Genomic DNA, 19,352 nt, shown 5'->3' with positions numbered 1-19,352 from the left:
TGTGATTTGATGGAAAGCTAAAACTAATTTTAGGTCATATGTAAGGCTTGATCTACATGGCAACCAATGACTTACCGACATGCAATCCGTTGTGTATATAAATGCGATGAAAGCTACCCCGTCTTTTATAGAATATTAATGAATTTTTATAGAGTTGTTTTTTATGGATTTTGTAAACGCCCCCTCAAACAAGAAAAAATACTCCCTCTTTGTACAACGAAGTCACAGAGAATAATTGATGTGTAGCCCAAGCCTTACGATGCAATATTTTATAAATGTATTATTTTAATTAATAGAGATGTTTCTTCCATTCCTATGTGATGGACAAGGAATTCCCGATTGATTCTAGTATTCTATAGATGGTTTGGGGTTCCAGCTGTAAAATCACATGGACTGGACCCCCCACTACCCGGAGAAGAGGGGTACCGATCTCACTAATGGGTAGAGCAATAGAACGAGCAGGGGTCCTGCTGCTCCCTTAATACTGTGGGAGTGTTGCTGAGCACATTTCTCAGCTATCATTGGCAATGATTGGAGTTCTGTAGATAGCTGTGTGCTGGGCTCGGCAATCCCTGGCTGTTCCCATAAAATCAAATGGAGTGCCAGGGCGCATGATTGCCCTGCTTCTCAGGGTCTCGGGTGGAGGGGTCCTGCTCTCATGCTCAATGCGGTGCCCAGCAGTGAGACCCTCACCAATCAGCTGGTTATTCCCAGTGTTTGCTTCTAAACCGTAGTCTCCCTAGTTGTTAAGTCTGTTCCATCCAGTCCCTCCCTTCTCATACTATTTTTTTTTTCTTTCTACTTTCAATGATTTCTCATTAGTTGTGCAGTTAATGATGATCTTAAGTTTAGTCCTAATTTCTTATTCTGTCTGATAGATGTACTGCCGTAGCCGAACCTTAAATTAGACCTAATTGGTTGAGTGATCTGGTGCAATGGGCTCCTGCAGCAACCGGTTTGAAGTTATTACTGCGCTACTGACCTCTCGATATAATTGTCTCTATATCGCTGTAGATTACAGACTTCATTATTTGAAAGAATTGCCTCAATAATTTAGCTTTTAGGAGAGTTGGGTATTCTCTTTCTAGCTAATCACACCATGTAACTTACTATTACTATTTCCTATAAGGCAACTTTATATTTTTTGCAAATTCTGGGAGTATTGTCAGATCGGATCTATGTCGAATCTGACATTTGACAACTCATGTGTGATACTTTATATGAAATGTAGCAGCGCAGTGATACCCAATGCACCAGGATGGAAATCCAGCCTCTAATTTCTGACTGATCTCTAATGATGACATAACTTTAATCTTAGTCTCATGTATACTAATCATTCATCTGTCCCCTCTAGGAAAATATAGAGCTTGCTTTAGATGAAATTGAGTCCAGTACATCTGGCTCAGTAGCTGCTGTAGACCAAGCTTCGCATCAAACACTGGTAAGCAAGGCAGGGCATGCCGGAAGTCTTGAAGAGATGTCACTTTTATTATTTTTTGATCCAGGGGTTTTTTTTAATACATAATTTGGTTTGAATGATGCAAAGGGAAAGACACTGTATAGTTTATTATGTGTGTATGTATATTTCCAGCAGGAAAATAAGCAGGAGGTAAGTGACTTTACATTGTTGTTAAAAATAAGTTCTATTAACGTATAATCAGTTATGTATGTAAAGTTTGTGTGTATATAGATTGTATATGGATTCTACAAAGTTGATTTCTATGTACTACGTGACGGCGCTTCCTGGGAATAATTTTTTGTTTTCTACATGGAAGTACTAGGAACTTCGATGTTACTAAATGTCTGTCTGACTTAAGATGCATTCAGGGGTGGCAAAAAAAAGAAAGCATACTTCCTAGCTTGGACTCCCAATTCCTCTTGGCATTGGTACTTCCAGTCTTCGACACCCGTGCCCAGCAGTAAGTTCCAAGGTTCACTTCAACCAATGAGTGGTCTTCTTTGGACCATGGGCCGTCACTTTCTCTACACCACAACTGATGTTGCATGGTCCAAGAAGGCCACACATTGGCTGAAGAAGGTCCCGTGATACTGCAAAACTTCCAGCTGGGCACTGAGGACCACAAGCACAGTACCAGAATGGGGTATGTTCGCTTTCTTATATTTTACAAACCTAGCATCCCACAGGTTTTTCCATAATTTTGTAGCAAACCCTGTGTTGACCAAATCAGTTGAATGAGAATTATTGTCCATTACTGTTAGCCCCATTGTAATTTATGGGTTGGATCAGTGCTTGTACATCTTCCTCTTTTTAGCCGAGAATGACTTCCACTGATGGCCACCTGTATTCCAACTTTTATATGGAAATGCTCATTTAGCCAATTAGTTTTTGAAATGGTAAAGCACTTTGGCAGGTGGTTGTCTACATGGGTATTTCCTATGTATAATGATGCCACCAGTAAGTAGAAATCTGTGAGTAGCCTTGCAAGTATTGGAAGCAGCAGGGGGTTAGTAAGGAGAGAAATAATTTTCTCAGTTTTTAACACAGTTTGTGTCTTTTCTAAAGAGAAACCTTATCCTATCGTCCATCCCTCGTGTACGTTGCAGCTCCATAGGAATATTTGCTTAGTTAACGTGAAACCTATATTGCTTCTAACTGTAGGGAAGCTCATTTCCCTCCAAAAAAGACACTTCAATGCTGTTTTTTTTCTCTTTGTTCTGTTCTCTCCCTTTCCTTTTACTTAATATTTTAGCGCATTTCTACAAAAAGATCTCCTTTCACGAGTAAAGTTTATGACAATCAGAAAATGGAGGAAAATCTCCTTCTGCCACTTTCTCGCCATTATCACGTCAAACGTGTTTTGATCCAATCAAACGCAGCTTTTAAATTTATTAGGCATAAAGCGGCTGTGAGTGAGTTTTCTGACTAAGATGCTCTGGAGAATGAGGGTTTTTTTTTTTTTATTTCCGCACCTTTCTCTTCCTCCTTTTGGCTGCTTTGCTTAACTTAAGATTCACATTAATAGGAAAAGTAGCAGAAATACTTGCAAAGTTTAATAGAATGTGACAGCAGCCGCATGACTCATAAAAACGTTGACAATAAATGTCTGTGGCTGAAGCTCTTAAGAAGCTGCATTTCAAAGCAGTTCATAAATACCCATATGCTCAGATCTGGCAGGTTCTGTAGCCAAGGTAGAGGCAGGGAGCAGTAAAGCATTTTCACCCAGGAGAGCCTGTTGTGGCTTCATAAATGATTCATCTTCTCCTTATATTTAATTTATATGGTATTTATTCCATCAGGGCTCTAAATAAAGAGGCGCCTGAACCCCTGTTCAAGTAAAAACAATAGCGACGGAAGGAGAGAGTTAGTTTTAAATGCACCTTTGCAAGGACACTTGAAGACGAGCGCTGTGAATCGCCGGTTCTCGGGGGAGATTAGCCGGGTCAGGTAAACTTCTCTTTCATTCCCAGGCAGCCTGCAGATAAATCTTCTAATGAGAGAAGAGCTTTAGGAAAGATTCTAAATATGGCATTTCTCTTCAAGGGGAAACCGGTTTATTTTTTTCATAGCTCAGAAGAGTATCCGTGACCTGCGCGAATGGTAACTAGAAGACGCAGAGCTTTCCCGTAGACTGCCCGCACAGCTGCCTCGCAATACGTGTTCGGTCATTTAAAGATCAAAGACAAATGTAATATGTTTGTTTCGTTAAAGTTGTTCAAGTTCAAGTTGCGCTGTCGAGAGACACGTCTTGATGTATTCAGCGGCATTAAGGAATATTTAAAAGGCTTATAAACAGGGATATCCAGGGGAGGACATTTTAATCATAAAAGAAATCTTTTTTTCTGATGACCCAGAAAGGTAAATTCAATACAGATATCCACATGCGGCTTACAGAGAAAAGTGACTGTGAATTGTGGCTTTATGCGATCGAAATGTTCGCTAAAAAAACAAGAGATCAGCGGAGTCTTATTCTTCATCAAGTGATAATGGTTTTGATAATACAGGCGGTCCCCTACTTAAGGACACCCGACTTACAGACAACCCATAGTTACAGACGGACCCCTCTGCCCACTGTGACCTCTGGTGAAACTCTCTGGATGCTTTAAAATAGTCCCAGATTGCAATAATCAGCTTAAAATTGTCTGCAATGAAGCTTTATTGATAATTCTTGGTCCTATTACAGCAAAAAAATTTGAAACTCCAATTGTCACTGGGGCAAAAAAAAAAATTGTCGGGAACTACAATGATAAAATATACAGTTTCGACTTACATACAAATTCAACTTAAGAACAAACCTACAGTCCCTATCTTGTATGTAACCCGGGGACTGCCTGTAGTCAAATAATGCACATTGTACTTATCTTTGGTTCTCCTGGTGACTATGAGTTGTTTCAATGAAGCCGGGGCAGTACAGGGCAGCTTTGTTGTGCGTCCTCTATATGTACGGCACATACACAGTGAACCCAGGATGTGCTGCATCTGCATACGGGGGGCGATTAAGAACACTAACCGCCGCTCCATAAGGAATTGTGGGTGGGGTAGTGTCCAAATCACACTTCTCCTACTTCATATGTGCTTCTCCACTTTTTACAATGCAGTTGGGATTTTTTGCTCTAGTCCCCTCTGTTCCTGAGTAATTGGTGGCATCCATTTTGAGGCTGGATACAGACTAAACTGCTTTGTCTGTGGAAAGGAGACATTGTGCAGATCCCATGGACTGAGCACAGTGCCGTGGATGGGATTCCCTTCTTCATATTTCACTATTGATGCACTGTGCTCCTTCCAGGGGAACTGAAAAGCACATGATTCCACGGACCAATCAAGTTTGCGTGCAACCTCAGCATTATATATTTTTATTATGTGCTCTACTTTGGGAATGTCTCCAGCCCAGGACCGCCCACATGACAATCAACAGCAGAAACGGGTTACTAAAAAAAATTCCAACTATGTGGGAATCAGTGGGGCTGCACCGATTGATTGCTATAAAGAGTTATCATAAGGTCCTTTTTAAAGGATTCTCCCATTGGGATAACTTTTTCCTTGTCCATGTGAAGGTTGTAAATGTAAGCTCTAAGAACTCCTCAAGCTGGTTGATCAGAATATGGTTTCTCTGAAATGGTTTATAGTATTTGGAACAAGATTTCTGGGTAAACCATGACCAGACTCTTGGAGGGACTCTAAGAGTTCTAATTGCTTACCGTGATTGACAGCTCTCCCTATATCAATGCTTCACATGTTTTGTGACGGCAGGATGATGAGGACTTGCACCCTCTCCTAAGAGTCTTGGAAGAGTGAACATTGGTGGCAGCCAGTGATTGGCTCCTTCCGATGTTCAGTAAGTTCCAGGATTTCTCCTTATATTGACAGTGACTTCACTGGGAACCTGCCTGATCATATGCTCATTGGAGGCTGGGGCGAATACTGCATCCGTTTCACATAGGTTTCTATGGCCTCCATTGAGCAGTAGGGAGCAGGATGGAAACATATAATTATTATTTTTTTCTTCTCATCTGCACTTTTATGCTGTGAAGACTGAGGCAAAAACTATGCCTCTTTCTGCCAGTATAAGTCTATGGGTATGCTCGGCGTATATGTCGGGAGCCGTTCTGTAAAAGTTTATCACTTACAACAGCTCATGGTTCTCTTTAAAATTTATTTCCAAGATGATTTGTATATTAATTTCAAAATAAAGCTTTCTGGCCCAAAACAGGAAAAAAAACCCTGATATTCCAATATTTTAAGATTCACCACTGAAACTGACCCTGCACCTAGTCTCGAAATCTCAAGGATCTGTCTAATCCTCTCCTTTAAATTCCATCCCACCTTTTATCAGACGCCAGATGGGAAATTATTGGCTCCTCTGAATATAAAGTCCCATATGAATTGCTTTTACCTCTTAATGGCCTGTGGTTGAAAGTTGTGACGCCTCATTTATTTTATGTTCGCTGCTAAACCTTCATAATCACGGCTTTGATTGACATTTATGGTAGCACTCTTTAGGCTAAGGGTATTTTTCAGGAGACTACTATGAAATCCATATGTTTTTACTTACCAATATTGTGTTATCTTTCAAATGGAATGAGTTCCCGAGAGATTCCAGCATATTTAATGACGATATTATATGTAATGATATGGCTTCGTCCACTGTAATCAAAGAAGTTGACCTCAGCAAAGTGCACAGACGCAGTAGTTGTAGCGAAGTGGATGGATGTATAACCCAACATGGAGAAATATGACAAGACAGCAAAAACTTATAGCCCTTCCTTCTACAAAACAAAATCTTTTTAGTGACCTGTACAATGGAACATACAGATACTTTAATATTACTTACTGATCGTGTGCAATGCTCATAACATAGCTTCTTTTTGAAGGGGTTGTCAATTTTCAGCCAATAATGCATATTGTTTGTATGATTTTCCAATATTGTATCAATTCCTCACTTTTTCTAGATCTCCGCTTGCTGTCAGTCAACGGGAAGCTTAATTGTTTACTTCCTGGGGATAAAGAAAAAACCCCTGTCCCTGGTCATGTGATGTCACACAGGTGCACAGCTCATTATAACACACAGCTCTGATTACTCTGATACTAACAAACTGTGCACCTGTGTGACATCTCATGATATCCACAGGAAGTGAACACTGAAGCTTCCTGTACAGTGGCAGCAAGCAGAGATCTAGAAAACCGTGCAGAATTGATAGATAAAATATGTTAGAATATTGTTACATTTTTCTGTATATAAACCATAAGATATATTTGTGGAAACCGGACAACCACCCTTAAGCCTTATTGCAGCATAAGGGGAAGAGTGCACCTTTCCTGAAACCTTTAGCTAAAAACTTCACTACTAATTAAAAGAAAGGAAGCCCTGCATGTAATGAATAAGTTAGGTTGATCTCTACTCCTTTGGTCCCCTTATGGCACGCTGACACATACAGAAAATTGACATCAAAGGATGTAAGTTATTCCATTGCAGACTTTGAGCCACCTTCTACTTTCTAAGGGAGTTTCTGTAAAAAAGCCGAGTCTGATAGGTCATGCCGTTATATTATTCCCCTCATTGAAATGAGTAGCGGCAGGTTTTATATAATTTTCATTCCCATAAATGCATTTCCTATGTAACACACTGAAGAAAAACTTTGTAAAAAAAAAAGTATTAAAGTATTTTTTGTACATAATGCACAGAGCCATTTCCTTCCTCATGGAGAAAGAACACTACAAAATGATAGTATTTGCTGTGGCAGAGGAAGAAGGACGTTCTTTAGATATGACTACAGTCTTTCTGGATTTTGTATAGCAGCCATGTATAAACTAGATGTTCTTTTAATGAAGAAATGACAACTATCAATGACATGCCAAGCTAAAGTTAATCCCGTCACTTCCATCATGCTATGCTAGGTTTTGGAGAAAAATGGTATAGCTATGTCACAGCCCTAAACTAGACTTTTCATGTTACAGTGGATCTTGCCAAATTCTGCATCTTTTAAATCAAAGAAATCACAATAACACAGTAGGCCACATTTATCAAAAACAGTGCAGTCTGTACTTTGTGCAGTTTCCTGTGTAGTGTGCAGGGGGTGCCAGATTCTGGAACTGTGGTGCCCGTTTTTCATGAATCTGGGGCTCCCTGCACTACTCCGACAGAGTGCACCGCTTTTTTTGGTGCACTTTTTAACATAGGGGGTGTGACACATTTCTGTCGTACACTGTGTGATGAATGTGGTGTGCGGTCCAACTAAGCAACAGAACGCCCCTTTATGTGCAGAAATTTGTGTTGTGTTGGGAATAGTGCAACTCCGACACTAATGTGTCTAAGACACTTTATAAATAGATGTGCAAGCCGTTTGCACGGAAAAGAACGTGCAAAGTCCGACCAAAAACTGGTGCAGGAGCTTTAATAAGTGCAGGACAGTGACCTTTAATGGGAACTTGTCACAAGGGACCTAATTTATTTAAAGACAGGTTGCAGAAGCCCATGACACCTCCATTGCAAAAATGCCTCCCTGCCTTTTATAATCATTTGCATTGCAATATAATTGGATGTTATAACTTTCCTTGCACCTTGATAAAATCCTGGGGTAGTCACAGGGGCTGGGCTTTGGTTTGGATGCATTTCAAAAAACAACATTTGACTTGTCTGTGATGCAGACTGCCCAGCTCTTGGCCCCCACCTTTGTGTTCCTCCCCCACTGATGTCAGCTCACCAGGCTGTTACCTCTGTGAAGAAGCAGGAGGGAGGAGCTGTACAGGAGCACAAAGGTGGAGGCCAAGATCTAAGGAGTCTGTGGCACAGATAATTCACATATTGGGGCAGATTTACTTACCTGGTCCTGTCGCGATCCAGTGGTGCGTTCTCTGTCGAGGATTCGGGTCTTCCGGCGATTCACTATGGTAGTGTGCCCGATGTCCACCAGGTGTCACTGCTGCGCTGAAGTCCGTCGTAGTTCACTGGAGTTCACCAACCGTTGCTAGGTGCAGGTAAGCGCGTGTCAAGCGACACTTTAAAAAAAAAATTCAGATGTTTTTCCGACGGCCACGTTCCCCGATTTCCATCGGGGGCAACCAGCGCCGATGCGCCACAATCCGAACGTGTGCTCCAAAAACCCGGGGCAATTTGGCGCAATCGGAAAAATTGGCCCCTTAGTAAATGACCCCCAATGTTTTTTTGAAATGCATCCAAACCAAAGCCCAACCCCTGTGACTACCCCAGGATTGTAATGGATTGTAATGCAAATGCTTAGAGAAGGCAGAGAGGCATTTTTGCACTGCAGGTGTCATGGGCTTTTACAATCTGTCTTTAGTGAAAATGAGGTTCCTGGTGACAAGTTCCCTTTAAGGAAGTATTACGATGTTTCAGTCCCTTTTTAATATCTTTTTGCACATGGTTGGATTAACTTCACTTTGTATGTTCCTAATAAAAAAATGTACTGTAGTGTGATTGGTCTTCAAAAAGTAAAAAAAGAAAAAAAAAACACAAAATACAGACATCATACATAAAACTAAGGAGTAGTCTCTGTGTCTCTGCACATATACATAAGATGCATCATATAAACAATGAATAAGGCTCAAGTACAGTTTCCACATCGTGTACAGCATTCATCTGTCCAGCTTCTAGTGTCACCAGTAACACAAGTATAATGTGTCCTATGCACCTTTTTATATATCCATCCAGCCATATGTAACATTTTTTAAAATTCCAGACAACCCCTAAGCCAAGTTATTGGAGGTGCAAAGTTGGGCAGTATTGGACATGTCCTATCCTTTCCCCGTGTACGGAGCGGTAGGATGCTGCACTTGTGCGGCACCGTATCGCTCTGTGCCCTCATTGCTGGCCTATGGGGGACGTATGTATGGGCGCATGCTTGCGGCCTTATATATACGTCCCGTTACGGTCGTGTGAATGAAGCCTTCTACTGTGCTAGATTTATTATTCACTGTTTAAAACTACACCAGATTTATCATAGTTCCTAGACCTTGGGTTATACCAAAGTTACAATAGACAGTCCTGCGCTGCGTAAGATTTCTGATACTGGATGACAAATCTGCTGTGGTATAAGAATAATCTAGTCTAACCTTGAATATGCTTTTAGGTGGCTCATTTGCATAATGTTGGACGACCCTTATTCCGGTAAAGCCATACAAATGAGTGACAGCACCACTGTGTGCTCCTCATAGAGAACAGTGGTACAAGTGTTCGGACCCTAGCAGGGTATTGGCTACATAGTGCGGGAAGTACATACGCAAAAATTACAAAACAATAGATAATAAAAAGAAAGAAAAAAAAAACGTTTCCATCGAAAAAAACATATAAGTGTAATATATTTTAATAAACCGTGATATTTTTTCTTATCCCAACCAGTTTTTTTTTTTTCCTTTTTCCTGGTGAGCGCCTCTTGTGTTATTCCACGGGTACGAGATTTGCTTTTCCCCATTAGATACATTTATAAACCAATTAAAGTTCTATTGATCTTTAAAAACCTGTTAACCAAAACCCCCTCTAGTTTACGATGAGTAATTGGTGAATGTGAAGGAGGCGTAGGCCCAGTATCAGCGTGCGGAGGATCTTTATCTTGTCCTACAATGACGGCTGTAATTTTACCTTCTAGTCTCCCCCTGACTGAATCTTCAATAGAGCCCATGATCCTGACTGAAGCGTTTTACTACAAAATGATGTGTTTTTACTATCTCGAGCATTAAGTATTGATTCCTCTCTTCGAGTGGCCTTTTAAAATAGGGCTGAGAATTACCCCCGCTGAATCTGCTGCCTTGTTGTGTGTTTTTTTTTAATACCCTTTTCTTTACTGCATTTCATCAAGAAAATCAGGCTGGCAATTATAGGCAAAGCGGCCGGAGGACTGGAGAAATGAGATTGTGGATAAGAGGGGACGCAGCAGTTTGTTACTCTGATTAATGGGGGTTTGTTAGCGTGTCTCATTGCGCTCCTTTGCACATGAAATATAAGTCGCCAACTATTGTTTGACAGGGGGAGACGGGAGAATTGGTTTCTGGGTATTGAACTTTTTTTAATCGCAGGTAAGGACCCTCGCAAGGACGGATGAGGCCAGAGGTCTTTTGTGGTTATTGGAAGAAGAAGCGTTGCAGCCCGGTGGCAATGAAAACACCCTTTTGGAGCGACTTTTTACTTACTATGGACCTCAGGAAGGAGAAGAAACTGGTAATAAAATTAGTGTTTTATGAACTTTTAGCTTTTTAAGAAATTTTACATATAAAACTGCCACACCATTGCTGTTATATACATCCTAATTTACTCAATTTGCATAATTTATAAGCCTTTTTTTCCTTTTTTTTGTTCATAAAAACAAGGGCATAAGAATCTAAAGAGTAGATCCTGCCAGAGGGGACACACACCAGTATGTTCGTGTGTTTCATTTACAATCCTTGATCCTGGTGGTAGATTTCCTATAATTTCTCAGTAGCAAAGAAAATAATTTGGCCTAGGGCTTAATGGCTGATTGTTTAGGTTTCTGACTGTTTGGATCACCATTCATCACAAAAATTGGGGTCTCTTTCTCACTAACTGGTGAAGTGGCAGCTAGAATATGTCAAGATATTGCTGAGCACAGTGCTCGTCTATCTCAGACCGTTAATGGGAGTGGAGAAGTGATTGCTGGAGATAGCTGAGCGCTATTCTCTGCGATTTCCAACTCTCCCATACAAGCTACATCCATTAGTAAGAATGGGATCCTCACTCTCCAGATTGCTGGGGTTTCCTTTCTTGGGATTGATGGGTGAGGGTCAGACTATTGGGAATTCGTCAACTTACTATCCCCTATCCACAATGTACAAACTTGGCACATCATCTATTTAGCGAAAACTCAGTAATTTTGCCCACTTAAAGGGAACCTACCACCACGATTCTACCTATAAAGGTAGATTGGGTGGTAGGTGGATGAATGGGACGTGAGGATAGCCCTTCTTTGGGCTAATCCTCACGTCCCGACTATCTTTTAGAAAACTTTAATCCTGGGATATGTACATTTTCTTAAGGGGCTACTGGGGCGTGGAGTAGTCGGACATGAGGCTACAAGTCGCGGCTACTCCACGCCCCAGTAGCCTCTCTTCTCCGCCTACCATTTAATCTTCGGCACGCAGCTCCTCGTAGCTGTGCGCCCTCGTCCGAGTCCCCGGCCTTCGGCTGCGCGGCTGCAGCTCTGGGGCCGGAGCTACTGCGCATGCGCAGAATGCCGCAGATGCCGCCGACTTGGACGAGGGTGGTGGTAGGTTCCCTTTTATTTTATGGGGGAAGGGGGTTGTGGTTGTGTGGACAGCAGGTCCAATCTGATTTCTTGTAATACGTAAAACTATTGAGATATGTACATGGTATATTACTCTACATTTAGGCAGGGCATAATAAGCAGATACACATGGCAGACACTGGTAATTTTTGACTCCTGGCTGCCATGATAAACATTAAAAATGATTGAATAAATTGACAACTGAGTGTTACTAGTTTGGGGGGAAAGGGGATGTCCGTGCACAGGCAATGTGCAGTCAGTTTGGATAGTGTCAGATTGTGGTGAAATGGCACACCACAAACATCAGAAAATGTTTTAGGGCTGCAGTGTCTGAGGCTGTGATGATGTGTAGGGACGGGTGTACTCATACTTGTGACCACTCTCTCCTCATCATAAGAACCAGTCTTATACAATTGATAAAGCCCCAAAGCAAGTTGTCAGTATAAGGCTACATGCACACGAACGTATGCCCGGCCATAGCCGTGCAGGAATACGGAACGCATGCTGGAAAGGAGGAGGGGTGAGTGCTGCGCTCCCCTCCCCTCTACATTGTGATGCTTGGTGTACGGCCATGCATTCTGGGAAAGATAGAACTTGTTCTATGGCTTCCCTGTGTATGGCACCGTACCACTGCCAGTAGCTTATTGCCGTCTATGGGGACGTATATGCATCTGCAAGTTTGCAGCTGTATGCACGTCCCCATGTCATGTGAATGTAGCAAAGACTCACAAAATAAGGCTGCATTCCCACAGCCGTTTGGGGGACGTATATACAGGCAACCTATATACGTCGGCTACAAGTCCCCCACAGACCGCAGTGGGCGCACGGCGCCGTATGGGAGCGGTACGGTGCAGCAGAACTGCGGTACAGTTCCGTACCCCGGGAAAAGATAGGACATGGAGAGGGGCGGGGGTGAGCAGCACTCTTTCTTTCTCTCCCCGGCGCCAACATGTACCCGCCGTGCTATGGTACGGCTGGCACACGTTAATGTGAATGTAGCCTAAGGAGGTATGAGCCATTCCATATCACCTCTGCTTCTCATCAGAACCAGTGCAGCTACTGTGTCCAGACAATCCTACATATCATCACACCTGAATAAGAATTACTACAACCATACTCGTGAGCCTGTAAGCAATTACCACCTTCCAAAAATCCAAAAAGAGCTCTTCCCTTCCCTCCCGCCTCTCTGTCATAGACAGATCGTGAAGAAAAACTCCCCTTTGACAAATGACTATTTTTTTTACTACTTTTGTTATTGCTGTTTTCATTCAGGTAAAAAACCTTTACTTCGAAGCAATAAAGAACATCACTTCATGTTGGGGCACTCCTATGGCACCAACTGGGTGGAGTATGATGCTACTGGATGGTTAAACTATGCCAAGCAAAATCCTGCCTCGCAGAACGCTGCTAGTTTGCTGCAAGATTCCCAGAAGTAAGATCACTGAGTATTGACTGAGTATTGGTAAAACATCAATTAAAATAAGGGCTCTCTGGGTTCTCCTAAGCACCTCTGTTTTTTATTGCACATTTATACCAGATTTTAGCGCATTGAACTACTAACTCAGGTATGAAATGTCTTTTCTAGAATTCTCTATTTTATTCAAATCTCCTCGGAACTCCTGAATGAGCAGATAATGTTTGCATCAGACACATCTAACTATAGCACCTAGATACATTATTGTATCATTTTAAAGATATGAATCACATCTTTCAGATTATATGAACTCCAGAACTGGAGATACAGACAATAAAAAAAGAAAATTGGGCATCAACTGGATCTTTATCTTCAGCTAACATTTCCAACAGTGTTTTTAACTGTCTGCATCTCCGGTTCTGTAGCTCACAGACAATCCTGATGCAATCTTGAAAGGTAAACGGCTGAGATTACACATCAAGGAGGGAATTCTAGAAAGGACATTTCACACTGTACCCGACAGGGCTAGTAGTTTAATGGGGTAACATCTGATGGCAGATTCCCTTTAAAAGGGCTTAAATTGGCACTCGCCAATCTCTGTAAGCTTCATAGAGATGAATGGAGTAGAACGGTTATGCACAGCCGTCTGCTCCATTAATCTCGGGGAGCAACGAAGGGTCTGATGAAGGTACCTGGGACACAATCGGACCCCTCATTCTCGTGATCTGTGGGGTTCTCATCACTAAGACCCCCACGATCAGTAAGTTACGCCCTATCCTGTGGATAGGGCCTAGCTTGTTTAGTGGGAAAAACCCTTTAATCATCTAATATAAGTAAAGGTATTGCTCTTACAGTGTCTTGTTGGCACAGTATATGGCAGTGCCAACCAATTCTGTAGCACAGACCATAAATGATGTGGATCTGTACTATAAAGTTTGAAAGGGAAGATTAAAACCTTAGGGCAATGGTGGCGAACCTATGGCACTGGTGCCAGAGATGGCACTCTGAGACCTCTCTGTGGGCACACGTGTTGTCTCCCAGGCACAGAGTTTGCCTGACATGGCACCTTCCTGCAGTCTCAGGTAGTCCAATAGTAGTGCTATTTTAAGGTGACCCATCCTGTGCTGCATGGTCCTGTCCAAAGAGTAAGAAGGTGTGGCTAGGGTCAGATTGGAGCTCAAAGATTCTGGTAGCAATAAGTTTGTTACTGCCTAAATTGCCGTGTTGGCACTTTGGGAAAAGCTAGTGTGTCTTGGGTCTCATTTTGGGCACTCGATCTCTAAAAGGTTCTCCATCACTGCCTTATGGTGTTACCTTTGATTGTCTATGCGCATACTTTTTTTTAATATGATGCTACTGCACTGTAATCATGTATACACCATAGTTCTGGCCATATGCATAAGATCATAAATTTTGCTTTGCATCTGATTTGATTTTTGCTTTTTTTAGTTGCACTTTATTATTTTAAGGAACACATTTGATTGGTTTCCGTAGGCCTGTTATTTTAACCTCTAATATTATTAAAGCTGCTTTACTCATGGCTGAACGCTCTGGGAGTCTAGTCAATGTATGGCATTATTACTTGAATTTCAATTTATTTTATTTAATGTAGTTTTTCCATGTTTAGTGAACTTTTATTAACATAAATGATTTCTTTTTTTTTTTTTATAAACTATTTTTTTATTCAACTGCAGGAAAATAATTAGCAGCTTATTTGCTGGCAGAACGGGCACAGCGACAGTCTTGTCGGGTTCAGTAGCTGGCCTAGAGGGGGGTTCCCAGCTGGCCCTGCGCAGAGCAACCAGCATGCGAAAAACATTCACGACTGGCGTGGCTGCTGTGAAGAAGAAGTCGCTTTGTATTCAGATAAAACTTCAAGTAGTAAGTGCAGATTCTCAGATCTCTCCCTGAAACAATTGTAATGACATTGCAGTGATATCACAGCAGATGGTCTTGCTGAAATCTTCTGTGATGTTACAGTAGAATACCCTGTTATGTCACAATAGCCCTCCTGAAGAAAAACCCTTGTGTGACATCACAGATCCCTCATAGAACTTCACTTGAATGAAAGCCATTCTTGATGTCACAATATTTTACCTGGATGAAACACACTTGTGATGTCACAGTAGCCTCATACTATGTTACCTGATTGAAATCCACTTGTGATGTCACAATATTTTAACTAAATGAAACCTACTTGTGATGTCACAGTATTTCACCACATGAAAAGTCACTAGTGATGTCATGGTATTTTACCAAAAGTAAACCCATTTGTGACGTCAGAGTAATTAACTAAATAAAATCCACTTGTGATGTCATAGTATTGGGAAGGGAATTTTATATATGACAATAATTATTTATTCTCATTTCTTATGGGTTTTGTTTTGTGCTTTTTCTTTAGGATGCTCTGATTGACACTATTAAGAAATCCAAAATTCACTTTGTCTACTGCTTTCTACCCAAAGCTGAGGCATTCAGTGGTGAGGCCCGGCTGGTACCAGCTGCAAGAGTTGGCTCCAGTGAGTCCGACCTGTCAGGTGAACGATGTGATGCGGAGCTGATGCAAGTCGATGTTCCCCTGTTGAGGGCTCAGTTTCGGGGCTCCCGCCTTTTGGATGCTCTTCGCATGTATAGACAAGGTAATTTCCTATCATGGCCTATAAAGTGGCCTTATTCTCTGCTACTGCAGAGAATTATTTTTCATCAAGGTAATTGTACATTTGGAAACCACATGTTTTTTTTTTTTTTGCTAATAAACAAGAGGTTAAGATTACATGCACACAAACGTATTCTCACCCGGGCGAGCATACAGCTGCGCATAGGAGAGGGAGGGAAGAGTGCTGCTCAACCCTCCCATCTCCTCTCCCTAGAGAAGCGCCCAGCCGGCGATGTAGCACATCATAGTATAGGACTTGTCCTATATTTTACAGTGAACACTCAGAGAGAACGGGGACCGATATCCATCCGCAAACTGAGCAGTCGGATATCAGTCCTGCACATGTTTGTGCGCATGGGGCCTATCTTAGTAGAAACTGTAGTGCAGTGGTTCTCAACCTTTCTAATACTGTGACCCCGCAATACAGTTCCTCATGTTGGGGTGACCCCAAACCATGAGATTCGCAGTAAAAATGCAATAAAATTGCGGCTCTGATGGCATTAGGCGACCCCCAGTTTTGGTCGTTCAACCCCCGCTGCGGTTGCGACCCACAGGTTGAGAACCACTGCTGTACTGGTAATGTCATATTCTGTAGATTTTTTTATGTGTACTCCCACTGTGTGATGCACTCTCACTGCAGCAGAGGAAGTTTCATCAGGCAGAGGGAGGGGGAATTGCTGACGGAGCAGATGGGTAAGTTGAGACTTGTAACAGCCTGTGATGCTACAGCATGCAGGGGCACTGAAACCCCCACCCAGAGCCCTTATGGCTCATTACCATAAGTTGATTCTAGAAGGAAGGAGGCCATAGATAACAAGGTGCTTCATCCTGAAGAGCTTACTGCTTTCTGTATTAAGCTACTACACAGACCCTCTAAATAACAGCTGTAAAGTGCATCTAGTTGGATATTACACCTGTTACTCAGAGCAAAGGGAAGACCTTTGTATTTATAGCAGATATTTTTTCTGGCTGGAATTTTTTGGAAATGAAGCCCCCAAGCCCATTCACTTGGGAAGAAGCATATTTGTAATACTTTTTTCCTTCCACAATTTTATATTTCATATTCACTTTATTTCACTACTCATTAGGACATTGAGTCATCTATTTTATTTTAATGACTGTTTTATTTTCCCATCTACTGTTGCATAGTCTGATGGCCCTGGCTTCTTGGTTTCATCTTGTATGGGCAGTGAAGTAACAGTGTGCTGCCATGTGAGCCTTCATCAATAGAAGCCTCAGAATTTAGTTATGCTACTCATTATGATAAAAAAGGAAAAACCGTCCTGTTAAAATAAACAAACAGGTCTCCCTACGAAAATCGATGAACATATCCCAGCAATGGGATCAATACAGGCTCCCTACCGTGCCGGTGCTGGATGGTGCAGCAGTCAATAGATAGCGACAGATTAGGAGACAGAACATAAGCGTCTTGGTCTCGCCAGTCAATTGAAGTGGAATCCTCCAACAATTGCGAGCAAAAGCTGCTTTTCCAATAACCAGCTCAGTGCTTGATTTAATTACACACACACACAATCGCATTCAGCGCCTCAATCTCACGTATAAATGAATTTCAGGTTGTTTTCACGTTCTGTTTGCAGACACTCGAAGCAAACATGACCCCGACTGCGCTCCGGCTTGTTACATTATCGCTTCCAGGTCCTTGCATCAGTGAAGCAGAGTTTAAGAATCATTATACAAGTCGTGTCCTTCAACAACAACAAACTTTTGCACTTTTCAACCTAGAACGTAGTATTGAGTGAAGATTACTATTGCCTTTTGTGTGTCCTTGACTTCTTGTCTAGAGAGGCTGGGAACCAAGTCATATTTCATGTTGGTGTTCCAGGAGTTAAAGGGAACCTGTCACCAGAGTTTACCACCATAACCTACTAGCCCTTAAGGAAGGTTATGAACTCCAAAGTCATATGAAAATAAGCAGAGAACAGTCATATTTTAGAAGCTGCAGGGGAAGTGTCACTTCAGACTCCCTTATTTTTGGTTCTATAGTACCTAGAATCTCATCTTTCAGATGACTACAGGCTTGTGGGTCTGTGAGCTACAGAGCTGAAAATGCAACCGCTTAAAAATAAAACAAACGAAAAAGAAAAAACTGTATTTCTAGTTTTGTAGCTCATAACACAAGCTTGATGTGATCTTAAGGCTTATTCACACGAATGTAATGGGGGCCAAGATCCTGCCACAAAATTTGCCCCCATGGAAGATTTTGGCACCTGTTCACGGTGCATTGAGCACACGGTGTTGCAAAGCGACAATAGTGGTTGAAGGCCGCTTCACAAATTCTGCAGAGAGGGGAGGGACGAGGATCGCTAACCCCTCCTCCTTCTCCCGGCTGTGTGCTATGTCAGATGAATGTGGCCCTAAAGTTGAGATTCTGATCTTAAATATGACACCTGAAGCATGTTTTTGGGTGCTACAGAACTGAAGATGGGATTGTCTTAAATGAAACTTCCCATGCAGCCTTTAAACTATACTCTTCTCTACCTCTTTGGTGGAGATTTTATCTTTGGGCAAGATTTCATAAAACTCATACGAAAATGAGCAATGCTAAAAAAGAACATTTCATCCACTACCTCAGGGAGCTGGTAATTTCCGGGGGTAAAACCTGGTGACATAGTCCCTTTAAACTACTATCACTTCTCGTGGTTATGGCCTTGGCCTGCTATGTAAGGTAACCTACAGAACTGTATCATTGACGTGCACTAGTCTGTGAGAGGAGTTCTGTATGACTCTCGCTTTTCGGCAGGTTTGGGATTCACTTCCCGTTTCTTTGGCGGAAGTGTGGAAGTGTGGCGGAAATAGTGTCGAGGCTTCGTGTGGGTAACTATTTATACAGTTGCCATCATATGTCTTTGTGTATTTGTCTAGGTTATCCTGATCACATGGTATTCTGCGAATTCCGTAGAAGGTTTGATGTCCTGGTCCCTCATCTGACAAAGAAACATGGCCGCAACTATATAGTCACAGATGAAAAGAGGGTAGGTTTTCTTTTATATATGATAACAATGTCTTCTGTTTAATGCCATTTTCTTATAGGTTCTATGTATTGTGACTCATAATATGTACCCGATAGCTGCAAAGGGTTAAGGGATAATTTTGGGGCAAGCTCCTAAATCCCTTAGTTTCTTACTATGGACTGCACTATTCAATTATGAAAAGAATGTTGTGTAATATATCTTATCTGAGAAATTTGTCAACTTAACTGGCTTCTTCCTACACTACCCAATATACTGCTAAATTGGCTTCAGACTGTAGGTCATATACCTCTATGGAGAGAGACGAGGAAGAGAATAAGAGCCCATTCAGACCATTCAGCGGTTATATGGCCGCACAATTTGCAGCCATTTCACGGCCTCCATAGAGGTGTATAGCATCTGGTCCCGGTGTTGTGAGCACATAGTTCCCCGTCGCACTGTGACAGAGCCGGACTGCTGCGGCACGTCCTATATTTTACCAAAATGTGGTGGCAGGTGCTAGGCTTTCCATAAAGAGGTGAGGAGTGCTCATTCCGCCTAGGCCATGTGCACAGGCAGGTACCACGGTCTTGTGCAAGAA

The 19,352-nt window shown here is 42.0% G+C and overlaps 1 protein-coding gene across 21 annotated transcripts in view; it reads left to right on the top strand.

Moving 5' to 3' along the window:
* MYO18A (myosin XVIIIA) overlaps window positions 1-19,352 on the top strand; it is a 221,875-nt gene that overhangs the window by 121,163 nt on the left and 81,360 nt on the right. For all 21 annotated transcript variants that reach the window (XM_072138310.1, XM_072138309.1, XM_072138306.1 and 18 more), the window contains 6 exons: window positions 1,355-1,441; window positions 10,490-10,631; window positions 12,985-13,144; window positions 14,821-15,007; window positions 15,528-15,765; window positions 18,666-18,775. In XM_072138310.1, the coding sequence (XP_071994411.1) occupies window positions 1,355-1,441; window positions 10,490-10,631; window positions 12,985-13,144; window positions 14,821-15,007; window positions 15,528-15,765; window positions 18,666-18,775 (924 nt within the window). The remainder of the gene's footprint in view (window positions 1-1,354; window positions 1,442-10,489; window positions 10,632-12,984; window positions 13,145-14,820; window positions 15,008-15,527; window positions 15,766-18,665; window positions 18,776-19,352) is intronic.

This window comes from Engystomops pustulosus, chromosome 2 (genome assembly GCF_040894005.1).
Source record: "Engystomops pustulosus chromosome 2, aEngPut4.maternal, whole genome shotgun sequence".
Lineage (NCBI taxonomy): Eukaryota > Metazoa > Chordata > Amphibia > Anura > Leptodactylidae > Engystomops > Engystomops pustulosus.
Note: the sequence above shows the minus strand (reverse complement) of the source record. Positions and strands in the feature narration are given on the sequence as shown.